General features: G+C 45.1%; 1 protein-coding gene across 1 annotated transcript; it reads right to left on the bottom strand.

Annotated features, from left to right (window-relative positions):
- Positions 1 to 346: 346 nt before the first annotated feature.
- On the bottom strand, positions 347 to 23,872 carry usp11 (ubiquitin specific peptidase 11). The gene is made up of 22 exons (XM_064300587.1): positions 23,739 to 23,872; positions 23,325 to 23,453; positions 18,379 to 18,488; positions 17,241 to 17,371; positions 16,927 to 17,044; positions 16,583 to 16,728; positions 16,248 to 16,309; positions 15,610 to 15,709; positions 15,037 to 15,210; positions 14,402 to 14,560; positions 13,842 to 14,066; positions 13,645 to 13,728; positions 13,169 to 13,263; positions 12,094 to 12,300; positions 11,297 to 11,403; positions 10,552 to 11,052; positions 8,829 to 8,899; positions 8,437 to 8,549; positions 7,885 to 8,034; positions 7,055 to 7,170; positions 6,229 to 6,317; positions 347 to 4,515 (listed from the first exon to the last, which is right to left on the bottom strand). The coding sequence occupies exons 2-22, from the start codon at positions 23,429 to 23,431 to the stop codon at positions 4,342 to 4,344; spliced, it is 3,039 nt and encodes a 1,012-aa protein (XP_064156657.1). The 5' UTR covers positions 23,432 to 23,453; positions 23,739 to 23,872; the 3' UTR covers positions 347 to 4,341.
- Between the last annotated feature and the right edge of the window lie 321 nt (positions 23,873 to 24,193).

Raw genomic sequence — 24,193 nt, 5'->3', positions numbered from 1 at the left:
TTTGAACCTGCTATCGGCTACTATGTTGTTCATACAAGCACAGCTGTATTGGAATACTTTAGCAGTGATGGTTTATCTAGAGATGCTTGGTAAAATAAAGAAGCACACTTTATTTCCCATGTGTGTCAGGACTGGGCCCACTTCACAGGAGAGAGCGTGTACAAACTTCTACATAAAAATGGATGAAAACAGGTGAATGTATTAACAAAACAGCATTAAAGAGACCACTCCCAGCCATTTTGGACATAGTTCAGAGCTTTTTTTTAAATAGCATTTTATTTACATTTTCTTACAGCATGCAAGAAAAATAACTCCCTCTACAATAATTTCAACTGTGAAAATTGGCAAATTTATGAAAAGTCAATGTATTTGTTTATATACAGACATCTTGTATGTATCAACATTAAGTACATATTATTTGGTACATTGTGTCTTACATGGATTTAAATGAACAGCACTAACCCTCTCTGGAAGTCTAAAAGTGAATCACATTAAAACTGAAGATAATACAAATACAGAATTCCGTTCCATTATTCTGTACGGGATTTCCACACGTACAGGAGGATGAATTCATAATCCATGTTTTTAAAAATTAAGCAGTATTTTCTGACTGTTGGCACAAATGAACAGATTAATCCCTTCAACTGGAGCTTGCACATTTCTAACCAATGCATTTGTGAATGTCTGGTTTACTAAGTGACCGATTCTAAGGAGGAAAAATTTAATATCGCTACTCTTTGTTAAAGCTGGCAAAATATCCACATTACATTAATTAAACCCTGAAATTAGAATATAATTAAAAACCAGCAACAAATAAAATGCGGTTGTTTCAATATTCCAATATGCCTTTTGACCTAATATATAACACTGCATTTTCATGAATTTTTAAACCTGCAAGCATTTCTGTTGCTATTTAAAACCAGATCGTAAGACAATCTGGTCATACTTAAACTACATACACTTACATTAACTAATCAATTTGCCATATTTTAAATGAACAATCTTAAGAAATCCCTTATCCATAGCTATACTGCAGTAAGGTGCACTTGTGTTTAATTTGCTGTTGACACTACCATCAAACTTGTCTTAATTGTGGGCGCGAATGCGTGCCTGGAAAATACCCTCCCACCCCCATCCTTGTAGTCCCATTTCTGCAGACGTAAAGAAAACCAAAAAGTAGACGATCAACATCTTAATTGCACAGTGTAATTACGTGGACTCCAACAGAGTGAATTCTGGGAATATACGACCGGCAGGAGACCTTGGCTCAGAGGCGACGACAATTCTCGCACGTGTGAAAATGAAAATTTGGGGATCGTTTGCATCCCCTCCACCTGCTGCAGCAGGCTACACCATTTAAGGCAGTGACTGATGTCAGCGCATTAGAACTGCTTTGTGCAAGAGGGAACGCTTGTCCATCCCCGTTTCAACCAGAAAAAACAAAACGAAACGAAAAAAAGACGGAAGCTGAACATTTTACATTTGTTTGCTGGCTGTGTGTCAAATTGTACGCTAAAAACAAACACGAGACTGAAATATACAGACAGAGAAGTTCAGAGGAAACATCACAGATTAGAGATATTGCGTTGCATTGTGGACAGTCACCAGCAGTGTCTACAATGAGGAACAGCAAACAGGTCTTGCCGTTGGCTGAGGAGGAGCCACTTAACCTCGTGTGCACCCTGAATGCCCATTACATCTGCAAATAAAGTAAACTCCATTTTGATTCTGAAAATCTGCAGCAATCCAAACACACAACAAACCAGTTAATGACTTCAGTGACGATTGTTCTCATCAGAGAATATAGCTTCAGAGAGTATCATATATATATATATATATATATATATATATATGGTTTTTAACATTAGACAATTGACAATTCAAATGCAGTGGCACAGTCATTATTGCTAAGAGGACTAGTAATGGGAGCAGGGGAAAATAGAAAACTCTCCATGTTTCCTGTCGTGAACACTGCGGTGTTCTGTTCTGGCCTCTCCCTGAGCAGACTGTATGTGAATGAAGGCTGGTCAAGAGCCACTACAGCCACAGGTGCATTGTGGGATGCTAGTGATGGCAGATGGGGTACCCACTCTAGGGAAGTCCCGTTTGTACGTGCGCGCAAAACCGCCGAAAACTGACCTCAGCAGACGCATACAATCTGGGTAACTGAGCAGAGCACTGGATCTGAAATCCAATGTCCACCGAGGAATATAAAATGTAAGAGATTAAAAAAAAAAAAACTTCAATTTTATTTCCTCCTGAATTAACAGATGCTAGTTTTAAAAACATAAAGCCTGAACGACCGAGCTGTAGTCATGGGAGGTTATGTCAGGCTTCGACCCAGAGGAACACGCAAGTTCGATAAGCTCCCCTTCTCTGAAAGAAACCGCTTCGGCTTCTGATTGGAGGAGAGCTGCGGGACCGTGGCCAGCCAAACACACACAGCGAATAGATTAGCAGCACTCTCAGCCTGCTCAAAAAAAACAAAAAAAAACAAAAAAACACATGACCTGGATTCCCATTGGTTCATAGGCTAAAAACAGGCTGGGAGCTATGGTGTTCCACACAAAGTGTAAAATCTACCCCAAACGTAGCATTGTCATTTATTCATATCAAAAGACGAGTATACAATAAAATATTCCATCTATTATTAACAAAATAAAATGAAAGGACACCCAGCCCCAGTTCATCTGATGCAGAAGACCAAAGATAATACAACAGTAATTACAATACAAAAATACTGTACAACTGCGCTTTAAAAATCAGTATGTAAAGAGCTCTATTCAAAGCAGTTCTCGGCAAGAAAATTTCTCATTTGCTCATAATAATAATTATTATTTAGAAATTTGAACAGGAATAAAAGAAAATGAAATATTTAAACTGCCATGTGCCATATTTTACCATGATAAAAAATACAAATTCTAATCTGAATTTGAAAAATATACTTTTCAGAAGAGGAAAAAAAAACAAATAAACAAACAAAAAAAAAAAAACGCAAACGTTTGCCAATTAAGTAGTACGACCTAAATGCAAGACCAGCTATGAACGAAGTTTGATTTTTTAAAAATAAATAATTGATCACGCGACTGAAAGAAAGCTATTATTTTCCCTGTTACTGCCTGCAACCAAAATGAGTATGTTCGAATGCTACGGAGCTTAATGTCCACAACATTCATATTGCAACATCTGACACGTAATATTTCTGTTCAATTAGTCCCTGGAAGCAGGGGGGGGGGGGGAGCAGTTGAGGCTGAACACTGCGAACCCACTGAGTTTCCCAACTTCTGGGTTCACCAGAAACATGCTCCTCCTGATTTTTTTTTAACAACTGCTGGTTTAGCATTACCAGCTACAAAACCCATTCTTTAAAACTGAACAACGAAGACCTCTCAGAACGCTCAGCAATTGGATCAAACCCCAGAAACGGCAAAAAGTGGTTCGTCCTCAATACTTAACAAAAATTAAGTAACCTTTGCTTCATTTTGTTAAGTTCTTTTTTTTTTTTTGTTGTTGTTAATCCCACCGTCTGCTTGCTCAGTGTCGGCTGAAACCGGAGCTACGGAGTTCCTCACTTTGCTATGATAGGAGGGATGCACAGACTTGTCCTGACCGACAAGTTCATTTGTGATCAGATCTTCTATCAATAATACACACACACACACACGAGGGCGTATCAGAATAGGAGCCCCGTGCAACCTCTCCACAATGGACTGTGTAAGGAAAGAACCGAGCTCCGCCCTCCCTGCATCAAAGCAGCGCGTGTGACGCTTCAGCTCACGGCCACCGACTGCAGCCTCATCCCAACTCAACCTGTCGCGGCTCGACTCACTTTTCCTATTCAGGAATGTTTTTTCCCCTCACACGGAGAGAAAAAAAAAAAAGAGAGAGAGATCGCTGCGTGTCCTGGCTGATCCGCAGACTCCCCGGGATAGAGCAGGAACGCCATCCGGGATTCAGTGTGTCTTCCAATTAGCAATTAGCATTCGTCTAGTTTGCCTAAGTTGTTGTTTCTGTTTACGCACCGCCCTCCCCGTATTCCCCCCAACTGGCCCCCCCCCCACCCCCAAACCCCCCCCGCCCCCGCCCCGTGCACCAGCCTGAGAATTTTGCCTCCACCCCCTCACTCCTCATTCACTGCAGAAACAGAGAAACAGAGGCAGTAGGTTCAAGTTTTTGAAGTAAACACAAAAAAGGAAACAAACAAACAAAAAAAAAAAACACCAAACTGCCCCACCAAAATACAAAAAACAAAAGGGGAAGGAAGGATTAGAAATGAAAAACACAAAATAAAATAAAAAAAACTTAAAATTAAAAATTAAAAAAAAAAACAAGACGGCTGCTTCAATCCGTTTCCATGTTTACACAGGAAGTGGCTCCATCTACTCCATCCTGGGGAGGGGAAGTGACCTCATTGGCAGACTGGGAGGGAGAGGACGAACCGTCCCGGGGGGTGGGGAGGGTAGGCTGGCGAATCTTGTCTTGTCGTTGGTAGAACAAGAGGTAGGCAGCATTGGTCTTGGGAGGGAGGTAAAGAAAGGAGAAATTTTGTAGTTAGACGCAATTTAAAATAATGAAAATTACAGGTCACGTGTATGCATCTGGGATAGCTGGGCCTCGACTGGCAACACTGGCTCCTCAATTTGACCAGGTGATAATACGGGTTCATTTTACCTGAATTAGTTAAATAATATTTTCTGGAGTTCACAGTTACGGTCACGGCACACAGATGGTCCTCAAAATTCTCTGAAACCCCAGAAATACTGTCCATTTCTCCTCCTGCCTCACTCATATATACCCCCCCTCCCTCCATTCTAAGTCAGTGTTCTAGAACTCCACTGCTTTAAGTTACCAGCAGTGATTGTGACATCAGCATTAGAATGTTCAGTTAAAAATATTCTAATCACGTATTTGTGATCTTATACCTGCAGGGCTAAAGCTCCTGTCAAAATACAAAATACTTTCCTTTTGTTCAAGTTCCTCCATTGCATTTAATCATGTTTCTCCCTGACTGGAGCAAGCCTCCCTTCAGGGCCTCATTACCACCCTGGAGGCTCTCAATGTTCTCTCCTTATCCTTATCGGTGTCTCCCTGAATCTGTGAACTCTAGCACTGGTCTGGCTTCCCTGCTTCCAGTGCACCCACATCATTTTCTGCCTTAACCACAGTCCACATGGATCATTTCCTGCCTTCGCCACAGTACACCAGCATCATTTCCTGCCTGTACCACAGTCCACCTGCATCATTTCCTGCCTGTACCACAGTCCACCTGCATCATTTCCTGCCTTTACCACAGTCCACCAGCATCACTTCCTGCCTTAACGTCAGAGCCATTCTACTCCTGGTCAGTCCAGACTGTTTCCATTGCCTTCCTCCCTGAGTTTCCTTAAATTATAATTTTTTTAAAGCCATGTAATAAAAGCCAAGAGAACATTTTAAAACTGGATGGACAACTCGCATGACGCAAAGCATCAAGATCCCATCATGATTTTATCATTTCAAACATTTTTTAGAACAAATGTGACATCAATGTTTTTACTTTGATGATTAAGTCCTGCTCCTTCCATCTTAAGTTCCATGAGAATTACACCATGAACTACACAGACGTGTTTACACTCACTGGCCACTTCATTAGGTACACCTGTTCAACTGCAAACTGCACCCGTTAACGCAAATATCTAATCAGCCACTCACATGGCAGCAACTCAATGCATTTAGGCATGACATAGTCAAGACGATCTGCTTAAGTTCAAACCAAGCTTCAGAATGGGGAAGAAAGGTGATTTAAGTGACTTTGAACGTGACATGGTTGTTGGTGCCAGACGGGCTGGTTTGAGTATTTCAGAAACTGCTGATCTACTGGGATTTTCACGCACAACCATCTCTAGGGTTTACAGAGAATGGTCCGAAAAAGATAAAATATCCAGTGAGCGGCAGTTCTCTGGGCGAAAATGCCTTGTTGATGAGGAGAATGAGAATGGCCAGACTGGTTCGAGCTGATAGAAAGGCAACAGTAACTCAAATGACCACTCGTTACAACCGAGGCATGCAGAAGGGCATCTCTGAACGCACACCACGTCAAAACCTTGAAGCAGATGGGCTACAGCAGCAGAAGACCACACTGGGTGCCACTCCTGTCACCTAATGAAGTGGCCGGTGAATGTATACTTATTGTCCATAATTTACGCTGGGAGAGTGTGCGATTTTTACGGTTTAGATCACTGAATTTACCATGATTTGTTCCTCTCTTGCATAAGTCACCTTGCTGTCGTCAAAGTAGTACCACTGACCGTTATCCTTGTTTCTTGCATAACTGGTATCTGCAGAAGAGAAGCAAACAGAAAGCATAGTCTAAAATTCTGCTATGCACTTCCAAAACACCTCAGCTTTGCTGCAAATCATATATACGCTATATTTATTTATTTATTTATTTATTTATTTATTTATTTATTTATTTATTTATTTATTTATTTAAATGCTTGTGTGTGTGTGTGTGTGTGTGTGTGTGTTTGCAGGATGAACCACCCAGCAGCCCACCAAACAGGATTTCACAGAGCGAAAAAACTTTTAACTGAACTCCGACGGAGTATGCGAGAAGTGTTCTAGAATGCCTTCAACAGCGCTGGATTTCTGTGATCGTGTTTTCCAGCAGTGAGAGAGGGAGAGAGAGCGGAGAGGGAGCGGGAGAGAGAAAAAGAGAAGAGTACTTGCTGGAATATCAAAATGGGGTTGTGGAAGCACTGCAGGTTTTTTTACAGCAGAGGTAGGCAGAATCTGTTTCTGGTTTTCATGCACAACTTCTGCTCTTAATAACTTAATCAGCCCCGTCTCCATTTCTGGACAAGCCCATGAATGACAGTCACAGACTGTCCCTGTGTCCCGATATGAAGCGTTTTACAGTGATGTAATCTACGAGTGAACCTATGTTGGGCGCGCACAGCCAATCGGCTCATTTAACCAGGGTAACCGGTGGAAAAGAAAACCCGCACAGGCACCAGGACCGGGAGCTGCCCACGGCCGGTCTCCAGGGTGACAAAGCCAGCGGGGCGGGACTCACAGTGTCCGTCTCGGAGGCCGCCGTAGTGGTTCGAGACGGCGATCAGGTCGTATCGGCTCGGGGGCTCCCCGTCCGTCCCCGTCTTCTTCAGCAGGCACCCGGAGAAGTCCAGTTCCCTGAGAGGAAAAGAGTGTGAACGATAAGCATCTACAGTGCGGCGGCGGCGTCTGTCTCTACAGCTCCACCTGATCCCATCTCACAATGAGCGCAATGACACACATCAGAGTGTGACATCAGCATCCTTCCTACTGCATATCAACAGGCGCGTCTCTTCCCACTCTCTAAGTGATATGTAAATATTACTGGCGTGTAGAAATAAAAATAGCTCAAACTGTATAGCAGGTTCAGACAGTTTTTCTTCCTCTACATTTTCATGAGCAAATAGTTATTACATTATTATGCAACGTAAATACGACAGCCAGCCAAATGGCTATGTGGCTCTCAAACCAGCTAACTTTTTACAACTTAATTTGCTTTACTGGCTAGAAAGCACATACTGTATGCACGAACATGAGAACAAAAAAAACCGATACATTTCTAGTAATAATAGCAAAAATAATCACCACGGTAATATTTGAGTATGTTTAAGTTTTTTCCCTTCCATTTTTTCCAGCAGTGAGGACAACCGCTAACAGACGCTAACTTGTTTGTCCTTACTGGAATGGGCTGCTTGGCTGGCCAATCACGACGCAACAACTCAACGTCTTAAGCCTGGACGTAGGGACAGATTTCACTTTCGTTCCTAACTGCAAACGCACTGGGACACGCGCAGCGTAAGAACAGTGTGTGTGAGTGTGTGTGTGTGTGTGTGTGTGCTGAACATAGCGCACCTGAGGGGGAAGTCCACTATGGTGTCCAGCTTCTCGCGAGAGTACTTGGTGTAGGAGAAGCGCTTGAGATGGATGATGAGAACCTCAGGCAAAGACCACAGGTCCAGCTTCTTGGTGGCCAGCTGGTGCTTCTTACAGGTCGGGCAGTACCTGCCACACACACACACACACACAGACAGACATATTTTAGGACACGCTTTCAGAAACACAAGACTCTGATCTTTGCCACCGTTTACAGCATTTAAACTACATTTGTTTTTCAAAGGCAGAGCTGTGGCTTTAGTCCTTGCACTCTCTCTCAGTCAGTCTCATCTCGCACCACACATCTCTCACATGGCTGTAGGTTCCTCTCATTCCAGGAGCATTTTGCTACTGACGAGAATGCATCTGTGTGCTCCTAAATTTTTCCAAGTTGGGACAACACATGATACTCCTTGGGGAAAAAAAAATGTTAGGTGTAGCGCTCTGTCTCAGTAGAAGCTGGACTCTATGTAGAGACGCAACACCAGTTGCCATGGTAATATGAGTGTGGGGTGACCGCACGGGGGTTACCAGGGGTTCTCCTCTTCCAGAGTCTCCACGGTGGTGAAGAGCTCTATGCACTGCTGCAGCTGCACCGTCGTCTGCTTGTGCGGCACCTCCATGCTCTGGTGCTTCACGTACTTCTGCAGAGACCAGACCCAGACCGAGAGAGAGCAGCGCGTAAGAACCCACCACACAGAGCGCTTCCCATTGGTCAGACCGCTAAGGCATCAGCATAGGACCAGTCTACCACACAGAGCGCTTCCCATTGGTCAGACCACTAAGGCATCAGCATAGGACCAGTCTACCACACAGAGGACTTCCCATTGGTCAGATCACTAAGGCATCAGCATAGGACCAGTCCACCACACAGAGCACATCCCATTGGCCAGATCAGTGAAGCGTCACCACTAGGCCCGTACCTCAGCCTCGTTCTCATTGTAATACTTCTTCTTCATGTCAGGGTCCCAGTCGATGGCCACGTAGGGTTGTGCTGTGGAGGAAACACAAAACAGCGGTCACACACACTCAAAGGCTTCTGCTAATACCTCAAATATCAAATACAGTCACACACTCTCTGAAAGGCTTCTGCTAATACCTCAAATATGAAATACAGTCACACTCTCTGAAAGGCTTCTATAAATACCTCAAATACGAAATACAGTCACACACTCTCTGAAAGGCTTCTGCTAATACCTCAATTATGAAATACAGTCACACACACTCTGAAAGGCTTCTACAAATACCTCAAATACGAAATACAGTCACACACTCTCTGAAAGGCTTCTGCTAATACCTCAAATATGAAATACAGTCACACACTCTCCAAAAGGTGACTGTCAGTACCGCAAATATCAAACGCAGTCACACACACACTCTGAAAGGCTTCCAACCATAGCTCAAATATTAAAATACAGTCACGCGTTTTCTGCACTTGCTTGAATAACAGGAACGGTTATAGGTAATTAAGATTTTCTCATTATGACAAGCACAAATGGGAGGGGAAGTGAAATGAGAATTAGGTTCCCATCAAACCAAACTAGAAAGGCGAAAGACCACAAGGCTCCCCATTGGACACAATGATGATGACATCACACCTTCTGCTGCAAGACCATCTGGTTGGACGCCTACTGCATGATTGTGCTGCTTACAGGCACGTTCTGCACCGGGCTGAGACGCCTGGAGCAGATTCTCTGAGCCCTGCTGCAGCTCACCAGCGGGGAAGGTGATAATTAAATCCTGTCTCCGACACCGGAGCCCTTGGAGACCACCTTACACATCTGTCAAACCGTGCAACCGAGGTTTCCGTAGCGCATCCAGCGATCACTCGTCAATAATTCCACAGACGGGTCATATTGTCATCCGTAAGACATCTACTCCTTCTACTTCATCACTTGGTTTCCCCCAGGTACTGAGAGTGGAGGTGCTGCACCTCCACAACAGAGAAATCAATAAACCCTCAGATCTCAGATCTTCACAGAGGAAGTCAGGTGTGGGCTACATCGTGTGAACACTACGGCTCAACACTACACACCAGCGCTGCGGACCCACTAACTATTCTCCTGAGGGAGACCCTGCCTCATATATCCGCAAGTAACTTTAGTCTAAAGGGGAGCGATGCTGTCAAAGGTAGCACTTTGTGTGGTGTGCACTTCCTCTGTGGAGGTTAGTGTGCGTGTGACTCCTCTTTGGAAAAGAATGTTCTCTATGAAAGACGGTCATTGCTCTCTGTGAAAGTCAGTCACTGCTCTCTGTGAAAGTCAGTCACTGCTCTCTGTGAAAGTCAGTCACTGCTCTCTGTGAAAGTTGATCACTGCTCTCTGCGAAAGACGGTCACTGCTCTCTGTGAAAGTTGGTCACTGCTCTCTGTGATAGACGGTCACTGCTCTCTGTGAAAGTCAGTCACTGCTCTCTGTGATAGACGGTCACTGCTCTCTGTGAAAGTCAGTCACTGCTCTCTGTGATAGACGGTCACTGCTCTCTGTGAAAGTCAGTCACTGCTCTCTGTGAAACACTGCCACTGCTCTCTGTGAAAGTTGATCACTGCTCTCTGTGAAAGACAGTCACTGCTCTGTGAAAGGAAGTCACTGCTCTCTGTGAAACACTGCCACTGCTCTCTGCTCTCTGTGAAAGACGATCACTCACAGGTGAAGGAGAAGGCGCAGCCTCCTTCCCCCATCCCCCTCTCGGTGGTGCCGTTGGAGTTCACCGCCTGGATGGCGAACAGCTGCTTCCTGCGCTTGGCGTGGCAGCACTTCCTCTTGGGGAGTCGCTCGTTGGGCTGAGGGCTGTGGGGCGTGGCCTGCTCCTTCTCTTCTTCCCCGTCTTCCCCGTCTTCCTCCTCCTCCTCCTCTTCCTCGTCTTCGTCCGAGGGCTGCCGTCCGGCCGCCAGCGTCCCGTCAGCCGCGTTCGGAACGTCTGCGTCCGCGTCGACGACGCCGTCGCCCGCCGAGGGGGGCGGGGCATCCTCTCGGCCGCACCCCGCCTTCCCGACGTTGTTGGTGGCGCCCGCATCTGCCGGCTCCGTCGAGTCGTTGGATTGGTTCACCTCGGATGCAGACCCCTCCCCCTGACCCTGACCCTGCCCTTCCCCCTCCCCCTCTCTCTTGGAAGGTCCTGGTTTCTCATCCTCGTCTTCACCCTCATCTGGGTAAGACGACAGGAGAAAACAGCGGTTTAAAATCACCAATTAAAAAAATAACACCACTCAATTCTGACACTATATTGGATTGTACATCAGCGCAGAGATACTGCTGGTGATGAATGGGACATATAAAATAAACACATACCTACAAAACCTGTGCTAAGAAAAAACCCATAACCCATCACATTCAGTCAGATTGTGTCCAGCGACACAAACCATCGGCTCAAAAGCGAAAGGGGGCGTTACCATCGCTCACGCCGTTGGTTTGCGTCTTGTACAGTTCTTCCTCCTCGTCATCCGCCTCTTCCTCTTCCTCCACCTCCTCCGAGGGATCGAGCGGTCGGACGTAGCGCCTGAAAGACAGACGGACAGACGACATCTAGCTTCCTGCGACCTCGCCTGCACAACGATGCAATCACAAACCCATACGCTTTCAAACAGATTCATTCAGCTTCAGCCTGCTTCATATAGCTTCACACTGCTTCAAACAGCTTCAAACAGCTTCAGAGAGCTTCATACTGCTTCAAACAGATTCATTCAGCTTCACACTGCTTCATATAGCTTCAAACAGCTTTACACTGCTTCAAACAGCTTCAGAGAGCTTCATACTGCTTCAAACAGATTCATTCAGCTTCAGCCTGCTTCATATAGCTTCACACAGCTTCAAACAGCTTCAGAGAGCTTCATATGGCTTCAAACAGCTTCACTGAGCTTCAAACCGCTTCAAATGGCTTCACACAGCTTTATATACCTTCATACATCTTTAAACATCTTCAAGCAGCTTTATTTGTAGATGCATTCTTGTATTTATTTATGTACATACGGTGTTGTATTGAGGCATGTGCGATGCATGGAACGTGGTAATAAAAGTTCCTCTATAAGGACAAGGAGGAACCTAACACAGCCCCACTTTGCACAAGGCCGACACGTTGGGGCGTGTGACCCTGTCATTACTTCCCCTACGCGGTTTCCCGTTTCCCGCGGTTACAGATGTTACGCGTGGCGGCGGCGGCGGCGGCGAGGCGAAGGGAAGCGTGACTCACGCCAGACGCTGCAGGAACAGCTGGTACAGGCTCTCCTGGGAGCACTGGCCGCGCGGGGTGGAGATGAGCAGGGGGTGCCCGAACAGGGACGTCCCGTAGCTGCTGCTGCCGGAGCCGTAGTCCCTGTAGTGGGAGCGCTCGCGCAGGTAGAGGGCCAGCACCACCTCGTCCCCGTCCTCCTCCACCGAGCCCCGGCTCAGCTCGTACCTGCAGGGAGCGAACGCAGCGGGAGGGGTCAGGCGTGTCACGGGGTCTCCAACTCAACACACTGACCGCTCTTACCTCCTGAGCTATGTCAGCAAGGGGGCGCCGTAGCTCAGGAGGTAAGAGCGGTTGTCTGGCAGTCGGAGGGGTTGCCGGTTTGAACCCCGCCCTGGGCGTGTCGAAGTGTCCCTGAGCAAGACACCTAACCCCTAACTGCTCTGGTGAATGAGAGGCATCAATTGTAAAGCGCTTTGGATAAAAGCGCTATATAAATGCAGTCCATTTACCATTTTTACCATCCTTACTGCTGAACACTCAAATCTCATGCATCATACCGATACTCATGTGCAGGGGTGGGCAGCTACAGGACCTGGAGGGCCGGTGCGTTCGCAGGTTTCTGTTTCCACCGGTTACCCCGGCTGAATGAGCTGATTGGCTGTACAGACCAACGCTTAGATCACAGCAAAGCGTTTCATAAAGGGACACAAGAACAGCCCTCAGCTGTCACTCATGCGCTTATCAAAAAATGTGACTGAAATGTCAGAGGACATAAATGTTTGGGCTAAGTCAGTAATTCAGGCCAGAAGTTGGCATCAAAACCATGTACACACATGACCTTCGCTGCCCACCTCTGCTCAAATTAGGTACAGCACACAGCCAAGTACAATACTATGGCAAAGGCTATTCTGGATTAATATCACACCAGAAACTCCAGTCATTATGAAAGTACAGAGGATGAAAGAAATCAGGAGCTGGCCAGCTGGTTAGGCTACAGAATCTGCAGTCTCAACTTGCACAAATGACACTAGTAAAAAAAAAAACCTCACTGTTACTAGACTGAAAACCCGACTCTGTCGGGTCAAACACTTACACAAAGATATCGTCTCGGTCCAGGATGCAGCTGAGGTATTCGTCTGCTTGGTAGATCTTATAAAAGCGGTGATTGAACACGTCGGCCACCACCATCTGAAACAGGAACCACACAGACTACGTCAGACACCAGACCGATGAAGCAGGAACCACACAGACTACGTCGGACACCAGACCGATGAAGCAGGAACCACACAGACTACGTCGGACACCAGACCGATGAAGCAGGAACCACACAGACTACGTCGGACACCAGACCGATGAAGCAGGAACCACACAGACTACGTCGGACACCAGACCGATGAAACATTGATGGTGCTGGAAAATGTACAGAGGGCGCTCAAAGTTGAATATTTCACCTGAATATTTCAGCTGACAGCCCTCAGAGCATTAAGGTCATTGCTAATTCATCAACATCATATGGGGAGTGGGGGAAGGGGGGGGGGATGACCTTCGTGCCATAGAGCCTGGTCTCACCTGATTGGCTGGGATATCTGTTGCTAGAGAGAGCGCAGCACACAGATCAGACACTTTGCCAGCCTTGGGCACAACCAAGCGATGCTGGAGCAGAGGGGAAGAAAGACGATGGATTGAGTCAAACGATGTCAAAGGCTTCAGTTAAAAATGGCGGAAGGAGCGGAGCCAAAATGGCCGACAGCGGGGGGCCCGGTTACCTGCACGGGCTTTGCCGCAGGGTCGAGAGAGACGAAGAACACCTCCATCACCCTCTCCTTGCTGACGGGCAGGGGCACGCTCAGGTAGCAGAAGGGGTCGAAGGTCACGGACACCTTGTGGCACTCGGGGCAGACCAGCGTGGACTTGAACAGGCCGTGGAAGGTGTCCACGATCACGGAGTCGTTCCGCCGCCGGTGGTTACGCCACGCCTCCTCGGCCACCTCCTGGGAAACCAAAAACGGCAGAAGTTAGGACACCGACAGAAGCACCCGATTCAGAGGTCGCGGTGATGCAGCACGTTTCCATACAAGTTTCCATTTTTCCACACAGAAAAAAAAAAACATTTTATGCATGAAAGCGCTGCGCTTAGCTTTTTTTTTTTAAAGATGGAAAATGATGATCTGTTAATCCTCCTTCATCTCTTACGAAAGACCAGGAAGTGAAACCAGGGGACTCGTTTTCCCAGAACGCTCATAAGGCCTAGCAGAGTGCTCGCGGAGAAGGGGAGTGACGGACAGCGCGTGCGAAGCCCCGCCCCCCCGGCTCCCGGAGGCGGTACCTGGTCGGGCCGGCCGTCGGCGTCCCGCAGCTCGATGTACTCCTTGTTCTTGACGCGGTTCAGGTCCTCATGCAGCCCGTCCAGCAGGAAGGACAGCAGCTCCTGGGAGTCGTGCTGCTGGTACCCCAGGAACTGCGAGGCGAAGTGGCCCACCTTGGTCTGCGCGCAAACGCACAGGAGCGCAATGTTACAAAACTACAACAATAAATATACACAACTACACAACAGTACTGTGGAGGGGTGGTGTGGTTAGGGCACCAAGGACTGCAACACTTGTTACAAGCACATATACTGCTATACAGCTGCACAACTACACAACAGCACATATACTGCTACACAACTACACAACAGCACATATACTGCTACACAACTACACAACAGCACATATAATGCTACACAACTACACAAAAGTTGGCTCTTCGCCAGGCTGTGAATCTTGATTGGAAATTGACAATAACATTTAAGCTGGATAATCAGGAAAGGTCGTTTGTGCGGAAATTCGCTGTACTAATTTTTGTTTATCTTTAGCCGAAATTGGGGAGGAACAAAGACTTACAGCAGCCGTATAAAAAAAAAAAGTGAGAATTTTAAATCAAGAATTCCTGCCGGACTTCCCCGCGCGGCGTTGGCGGTACCTTGAAGATGCGGGGCACCACGGAGTAGTGCCTCCCCGACCACATCTGCTTGACGACGTCGGCGTAGGCCTCGGCGATCTCGCCCTTCATGCCCAGCGGGTTGGTGAAGTTGAGCTCGTCCAGGTACGCGCTACGCAGGAAGTACTCCGTCAGGGGGGGCGTGTTGCTCAGGCACTGGGGGGGGGGGGGGAGCGCCACACAAAAAAAGACGTTTAAAAAAAAGTTTTTTTTTTTTTACATCAGGGGGTCAGGACCTAAAATGGGTCACAGGGGAGTATGAGGTGGGTCCTGGAACGAGTCTGCAGTCCACTAGGCTATGCGAGTATGGGTTGACGGTTCCCTGAAAGGTACTAAATTTCAAATTTGGGTCACGATATGAAAAGAACCAGCATTTAAGAACTAGAGTTCTGGCCGGTTAGACCTGCCACCCAGTTACGAAGCCGCGTTTGTTGTCCTCACTGAGAGTAACCCAGTAAGCGTTCAACAGCATTTTACAAATCCGGGAGTCTGAACGAAAAATGTCCGCACGGCACATACACCTGCGTGTGAAATACGCTCCCTTAAGCTTCTCACCTGCAGAGCGGAGTTCATGAAGCACGTGTTCCCCAGATTAGTGAGCCCACAAACCCCAGGCTGGCCCTTATAAGAGTCCTGCTCCTCTACAGAGTTCCTCCTGGAAAAAATCAGTCATCATAAGATACACTATATGACCAAAAGTACCTCAACACCCCTTGGTCCCGGGCTGTTTTTCATGTTTTGGGCTCAGCCCCTTAGCTAAAGTGCAGGCAAAATCTTCCACTCAAAACAACATTCAGTGTTCATTTAACTCTTAACAAATACATGTCCTAATGGGACCATACAGGATGTACTAGGAGTTGATTTAACACTAAACATTTTACTGTGCATGTAACAGAGATTTTCACTGCCAATGACTTCAACCTGGCTAATGAATGCTATCAATGCAATGTTACCAATGCAGTGTCTATTCACAGCATGTTTTCGATATTCAAATAAGATTATATGATGATATACAGGGATGTGTGTGTGTGTGTGCATGCATGTGTGCGCACATGTGTTTGTGTGCCATCTGTTGCATGTTATCAAAGGTAGGAATAAAATTTCTTAGCGGGGGTACAGAGCAAAGAGATCAAAATTGTAATTGCAAAGCAGGGCAATTAACACTTCCCCCAGAAGGCAAAGGACTGACTCACATGATCTGGGGCCTGGAACTCGGCCAGGTACCGTCTGCGTTCCTCAGCTCCATGATAACAGTCTGCAACACAAGAGAAACAGCTCACAGCACCCAAAAAAAATAAACGCAGCAAAGATGGTATAGCACGTCAAAGATTCAGCAGTAGTAGAGGGAAAAACTAAATGCAACAAAGATGACATGGCGCATAAAGATGAAGGTGTAGTAGTGCAAAAATAAAAATTCAGCAAAGATGATATAGTAGAGCAAAGATGCAGCTGCAGTACAGCAAAAAAAAATTAAACAAAGATGATAAAGCACAGCAAAGATGCAGCTCTAGTAGAGCAAAGGCCGTACCATGCCAGAGCTGAGGCAGGAGTCCAGGACGGTCATGTGGACGTTGCGGAGCCTCTCGCAGCTCGTCTCCGAGCTCTTCATCCACAGCCGCGTCTCCGCGCTCTCCGGCACCTCGAACTGCTTCCGCATCGTCTTCTGGATCACATCTGTTAGGGCGACGACGTTCCGTGATAAACGATCATGACGCAGATAGACGGCCGGACACGCGCGTGTGCCAGCTAACGCGTACAGACAGCCCCCCCCCGTGAGTCGGCAGCCGTCCGTCCAATAGCAGACACCGCGGCGCGCTTCGCACGCGGCGAAGGGGAAGCGTACGGGGAAACGGCGCGACGGAGAGCGCTTACTTATCGAGTCCACTCGGCTGAACTGTGCGGTCAGAACGTTCTCCATGTCGCTGTGGAGACACAGGAAGATCTCCACCGGGTACACCTCCACTTTGACGGTGCTGGGCAGGTCCACCACCTGAGACACGCCAAAGAACAGTCAACAACACAGCCTCACCGAATCCTCTGTTCCGCCGTTTAGCGATCATCGCAACTCTAGTTAATATAATATAATAAATGCGCATCCTAATCACATACTCAGATGTTAATGCAGGTTCAGAAGACGTTTCGACGCGCTGCATGGCACGTGTTCAGGGTGATGCCCAGCCACTCACCTTGCGCTCCAGGGCAGGCTGATCTGCCACGACGCCGTACCAGGCCAGCAGCTTGTGCCACGCCTCGGCCGGTATCAACACGAAGTCCTCGTTCTCCACCAGGCGCTCCTTCAAGCGGTACGACTCCAGCTCTGCGTTCATCGCCACAAAACCCAAATTACAGCCGGCTCACACAACCTTTTTTCCCTCACAGCACTGCGGTTCTTAAGGTGTAAGATCACAAATATGTGATTAGAATGTTCTCGACTAAACATTCTAAAGCTGATGTAACAATCACTACTGGTAAGTGAAAGCAGTGGAGTTCTAGAACACAGTTGAAAAAAAACATCCCAAAAAAAACCCCTACTCTTGAGGGTTAATGTTCATTATATTAGGTGACAAGTTCTCAATCTTCTGCACTTCTTTATCTTGTTGTCTCTCATGGGATTATACTTTCCCCCTCTAGGGAATTACTGTACTGAGATCCCTGATCTTTCAACTAGTTTTTGCATCCTAAGTCACCCTGGATGAGAGCATCTGCTAAATGCCAGTAAAGTATAATAACATTCCCACAGCATGGCATCCCCATAGCAGACATTTTCCATCCCAAGTCACTGACTCATATTCAGTTTCAATAGTTAACAGCAGCAATACAGTTTTCACCTGTTTAAATAAAATCTTAATTTAATTTTTCTTTAATGTTCCATAAAGATGTATTTATTCACCCATAATTAATTCTTCTTTCCATCAATACTTTATTGTTCTTTGTCCATTTCCACCACATTTCTAACAACTGTTATAATGTGTCGGCAGGCACAATAATATTATATTAAATTCTTACAAAAGACACAGAACAAGCAGTTTCCCAGCTAATACAGTTCCACCACTCAGCTGCTATTTCCGAAACAAACACTCAGTGGAACCAGTACATCAATTTAACTCGTGCCGTATAAACTACTCATGCAGTAAATGCCAGCCATTACCAGCTGCTTCCTGATGAGACCTGTATATCACAGTCAGACAAATATATTTACAAAATGGAGAAAGACAGCTGGATAATCAAAGGTTGTGAAAGAACAGAGGAAAAATAGAAACATTTTTTATTATGTTTTTTTTGCACTAGACTAGGATCGAGGCAGCGTGGCTTGGCTGAACTCACCCTCGAACAGCTCCGTGTTGTCGATCTGTCCGGGGAAGGAGGAGGAGTTCTGGTCTCCAGTTTCCACGTACTCCTTCCACTGCTCAAACCACCGTCTTTCCAGGAGATACCTGCGCCAGAGCCGGGGAGACATTTTGTTTCAGCTTCAAAATGCAGAGCCAACTTCCCTGTCGTATCTCTCTGTACCCTTCACTGCTCCTTGTGCGGAAAATGCTCATTTCCATCTCCTCTGTGCCTTCCATCCAAAAGCTGGTTTATCGCTGACTGAGTGCAACTACTAGGCCTTGAAGAGGCGATAGTCATATGTGGTGTGTCATTAAGCAGTTATTGTATAAGCAAGCAAACTGGCGCACACACACTCCCCCCCAATTTTCGATTATTAGTGCATCAACAGACTGCTGCTGGACCCCCAGTTCTATAGCTAGTGCAGTTAAGTGACTCCTCACCTGAGGCGAATATGTGGATTTTTCAGAGAAAGCATGGTTAGTTAATATAATAGTTATACGTATAGCCCTATTTGCTAATGAGGACTCCAGTCATCATGAACGACCGCAGCCCCCCGATCAGCTCTGAGAACGTTTGCCGACACCCCTCAGCCCTAAAATCCATTTAGAGGATCCGCGTCAACTTTAAATGAGAAGAATGAACTTGGTCAAAGCAGGAAGTCTCACGAAAAACAGCTTGACCACTTTCGCACTCAATTTAGTCTCAGTGAAGCTGAATGCCACATGGTCCTATGAGTATTCCACATTTTGCATATTTATCCAAACTAATTAAGCCATCAACTCACAACAGCCTTTTACAATAAGATGGATAGAAAATAGAAATATTGTAAATTCCAAACAATAAGTGTTAAAGATATACAGTTCACAAATAAATATCAGTAATTTGTTTTAAACACAGGGGTAATTCCCAGTGAAATGCACAAGGAACTGGTGTTACCTTTTGAGTAAGAGAAAGAGAAAGAAGCAGGCTTTTTATTACCGAGAAATATGAAGCCTACTGACTCACCTGTGGTGACTGAGTGAGAGGACTCCCTTGTCCTTTCATGACTTACAGATATTTTTTTTCTCTTGGATAGCACAAGCTAATCAAAACCCTTTGTAGGTTACATCTACTACTTAAGTCAATGCAGCGATGCATGACCTCCGTCACTATGATTCTGGCCTAATTTCTACAAAAATAAGAGCTTAAAATAATTGCCATATTAAGCATTTATATTTCCTCGCAAGGAGTACAGCCGTTTCTTACTGGCAGGTCTGTTTCTATGGGAATATAATTAGTCGACGGTTACCCATAGTACTGTATGTCACCGAGCTAGAGGTTGAACATTTCTGAGCCTTTATGTAACCACGGTACGGTTATAACCATGGCCGTTAATAGTCTGAAACACAGTGTAGCTTTGACATAGCTGCAGAGTCCTGAGGTGGTAACACAGTGTAAATATGTTTGCATATTTATTAGCATCCCCAACCCACAGATTCTGCCATTATCCAGCTGTTGCATCATCACCCCCTTCATTCTCCGTTTACTCAAGAGGCAATTTTCATTTAGTGCGTATCATTGCGGTACCTTACAGGCATTCATCAGATGCTGCTTTAAAAAAAATCCTTTCATGCCTCGCTATGTTTTTGAAACAGGCACTCACAACTTAGTACTTTTTTAAAAATGTATTCGTCATGTAAAGGCTATACTGGCCATTTGTATTTGTCACACTAAACACTAAAAATAAGGAATACAAAGATCGGTTAACCTGCGCTGCTTTCATTCAGGCTAAACCGAAAGCCCAGCGGAACCATTTGCATTGAGTCGAAGTTGCAGTGAGTGCAGCTTATAGCTGAAGCACCAGCCAGTCGGTCGGTCAGTTTCCAAAATGTTAAGTGTGAAAAAAGAAACCACAGTTAGAGGATCCTCCGAACCGTCGTTTAAGTCTGCTGTTTGGAAATTTTATGGATTTTGTGTTAACATCGGTAGTAATGGGGGAAAAAGTGGTGGATAAAATAACATCTGTGAGAACGCATTGCGTTGCAAGTGTGCCATATGCTAGAGTGGAAACACTTCTAACGTGATGGCCCATTTACATCAACATCACCCCGGTGTGTGTCCCACACAAGCAAAAGAAGCACAAATTTAACAAAGCGGTGCTTTACCTCTTGAGAGAGAACCACTTGAGTTGCAACCACTTTCTATTAATTTTGATACAGTAAAATACTGCATTTCAAGCGGAAAAACATATTCTTTTAAAGAATTGGCTGTTGAATCTGAGATTCCAATTAATGAATGCATTCTTTTTTGTTATGTTTACATAACATACAGAACTGAACCAAAAACCATGACACCAAAACCTTGAACAGAACCATATCGTGAATTTTGTGCACCCCCACTACAAATCTATCAAAAGGTCAGATTATGAAAGTTGCACATTTGCTATGCTTTCACATTTTGCCCCAGTAATCACAATCTGAACCCAGCGTGGGTGGCCATTTGAATACTGACGGCACGAATTCAAAGTTTAACAAACACTTATACACAGCCTTCTCAGAATTAAGGCCTATTTTACTGGTATCGGTCATGTACAATCTAGGCTAATTCTCCATTTACTAAGTCAAATTTTTTTATGTTCTAAAACCAAATAAATAAATAAGACTTTAAATTGTAATGTACAGTATTAATTTATTTGTCAATCTAGAGCATTGCAAATTCAGATTTTGTTTTCTGTTTCTGTTCCTAGATATCCACGTCCCTTTCCAATTTTCATTTTCATTTCTGACACGGTTTCATTTCCCTGATCCTCACCAGCATTCTTCACATCGCACAGTAGTCTGGAAAAAATGAGGTGACAGTGACAGGCAAAGGCCCAAGGTGTGGACAGAGCGACACTGTACAACAGATGTCAAAAGTTACTCGATGAACGCTTGACATTTGTGAAGCAAATAATAACCCAAAATATCACATCAAAGACTAGGCATGAAAATTAAACAAAATAGGCAAAGAGGGCATGCAAAAAAATAGTTCATAATTTGTTGAAGCGTGCTGAACTGACACACGGTTCAACATTTTACCGAGTCATTTCAAGGGTGGGTCCATTAAACAAAGCGTTAATAGTTGACAAGAAAAAAGAAAGAAAAGAAAAGATGTCACTCATGTTAGAAAAATGGGGCTCCATAGTCTATGATATATGGGCCCATCATGTAAGTAATAAAAAACTTCCATCAGCTTCTGAAAAGGAATAAGCCAATCATTTTAGGGGCACGTGATCTCCCGTTCTGCACTGCAACTACGTTTCCTCGGCTGACCCCCCCAATGGCCAATTTTAGCAACGGGAGAGCAGGGGTGCACAACGTTTTAGTTTTCTGACAGCTCTATAAACTATGCCGGTTCATTCCTGTACTTGGGCACCGTGAAATTTTTAGCACATATTTGCAGTCAGCAGCTATGACGTGCTTATACATATGTCAGATCAAGACATGATTAAGCCAATTAAACAATTAAGAGCAGAAGTTGGCAAAAAAAATCCTGAAACGGATCGACGCTTGTCGTACACCCCTGACCTAGAGCATTTCAGGAGAATTACGACTTGTGGGGATAATTCATTTTAGTGCTTTGCTAAATACAAATGCCATTAAAAACGTGTAAAAACGCCTGTTAAAGAGACTAATTTAGCCACCGGCAGCTACTATTTTCATTTTAAAGTAACTGATCTGAAGCACTAGGAGGATTACATGCCCAGATGAGCCAAGAACACAGATTGGTGTCAAGGCAGACTGAAATGCATAGCTATCTATATGACTAAGCAATCTAAACGAATTCCATTACATCCTGCAGTAAATTATTTCGGAGACAACCCTGCCATGTCATTAACTTTGACGAGTCTCATCATTAACATTAACTTACTTTTCGGGGCGAAAAAATCCAAACAAATACGAAAATTAACGTCAACCTCCCCAAAAGAGTTACCTTAGTCTACTGAAATTATTTGTAGCAGCTAACTCATTAGGCAATTCAAGTTACGGCAATGAAGCAAACATCACCGATCATGTCGAAACTTTAACAGGCTAGCTAGCTGGCTACTTGAAGCAAGCTAAAAGACAGTAATTATTTGGGATGCTGATAGTCTAATACTGAAAACATTATTTGATTGTTTTGACGTCCACTTCCGTCATGAGTTTCTGGCTATATAGCTAGCCAGCTTTAAAGGTTGAGTGAAAATGAAACTGATCGTCGGCAGCCGACTGACTGCTTTCAGGTAAATGTAAATTGCCCTACCTAGTCTATAGCAAATTTAACCACGTTACACTAAGTACACTAACATTAATAAATCTGTCAACTCGACAACAAAATGTTAAAAACTATTTTACTCATTGGTAGCCGGCCAACGAAGCAATAAATTCACAGATCGCACAACCAATTTCCCGAAAATTGTATAACGTCAGCGATTGGCTATCGTTAGCTATAAAGAACCATAAGGAGAAAAGTCCACATTTCGACCTGACATCTCAGTGGACCACACAGAATAAGTATACTAAAGCTGGCGACAGATAAATCTAGCGGATGAAATTTATATAACGTTAGCAAATCAAATTAAGACGAGCAGTGTTAACAACTGGAGACAAATTATAAATACAGCAGGTGATATAACATAGCTAGCTAGCGCCATAGCAATACAGGCAGCCTTTACAGCTAGCTAACCGGTGATGTACTAATATCTCTGGCTTGCTAGCTACCTGGGTTAATGTTGGGTCGTTTTGAATACGCTAAGCGAGCGTCTACATTTATTAAAACAGACAACTAGCTAGTTAGTCAGTGAAACCGACTGGCATATCACAAGTGAGACACAGCTAGTGTGGATGTTAGCTAGCAAGGATCCACCTTCCGTGCTGCCAACATTACTAGCTAGCTGCAGCTTGCGGTGACCCGTGGGTCTCAGAGCGCGGCAAGAGTCTTACCAACTGTCGCCTGCGCGGAGATCATGATTCTGGAGAAGAGCTTCAATTTCTCTGTGTTGGGTTTCTAATCCAGGAGGTTCTGCAGCTCCAGCCGTAGTTGCAGCCATGATAAATCATATATGTCTGAGTCTGTAAAGAAAGCATTCAACTCATCCACAGCAAAGAAGAAAACCGGAACACCGGAGTCCAGGCAGGAAGCAGGAAGTGATCGAGTGATGACAACGTCCTAGGGCAGGGTAGGGCGTGTTGTGTGGGTGTGTGAAACTGAGAAGTTGCTTGGTGGTATGCATTTTCCCTTTTGACCGTATTAAAGAAAAAACAAAAATATAAGCGATATAAGGATGAGCTGCAATTGTATTCAGACCTAACGACTGTTAATTGCAGTATATCAGTGAGTGCACATTTTCAACCTACCAACGGAGTAATTGTAGTCCAGCCAATATCCACAAGCAGTTGGTCATATCATTGGAAGAGGTCAGAATGCCGATGATTTGTACAATTGAAATAAGCTAAATTTAATCTGAAGACTCACCTCTTCAGGCTGCACCTCTCCCCATCCCTCCCTACCCCCCTGTAAATGACTGTAAGCTTAGGGTTGTAACTAGGCAGCTGTTTCGTAGGTGACTTAGGTACATTAACTGTCTTAACTACTGCTTGTATTTTTTAACCTTCAGGGTCCAAGTTGAACTATGCGGTTGTTCCCTGCACTTGGACCGGTACTTCTCTCTAGGGGTTTCGTCATACTTGTTCCTGGTTATGGTTATACACTTTGTTGTACGTCGCTCTGGATAAGAGCGTCTGCCAAATGCCTGTAATGTAATGTAATCATGAGGTTAATCTAATTTCTATGGCATATTGGTAAAACGTAC

Source organism: Anguilla rostrata, chromosome 11, assembly GCF_018555375.3.
Source record: "Anguilla rostrata isolate EN2019 chromosome 11, ASM1855537v3, whole genome shotgun sequence".
Lineage (NCBI taxonomy): Eukaryota > Metazoa > Chordata > Actinopteri > Anguilliformes > Anguillidae > Anguilla > Anguilla rostrata.
The sequence above is the reverse complement of the archived record's forward strand: the minus strand, read 5'-3'. Positions and strand labels throughout refer to the sequence as shown.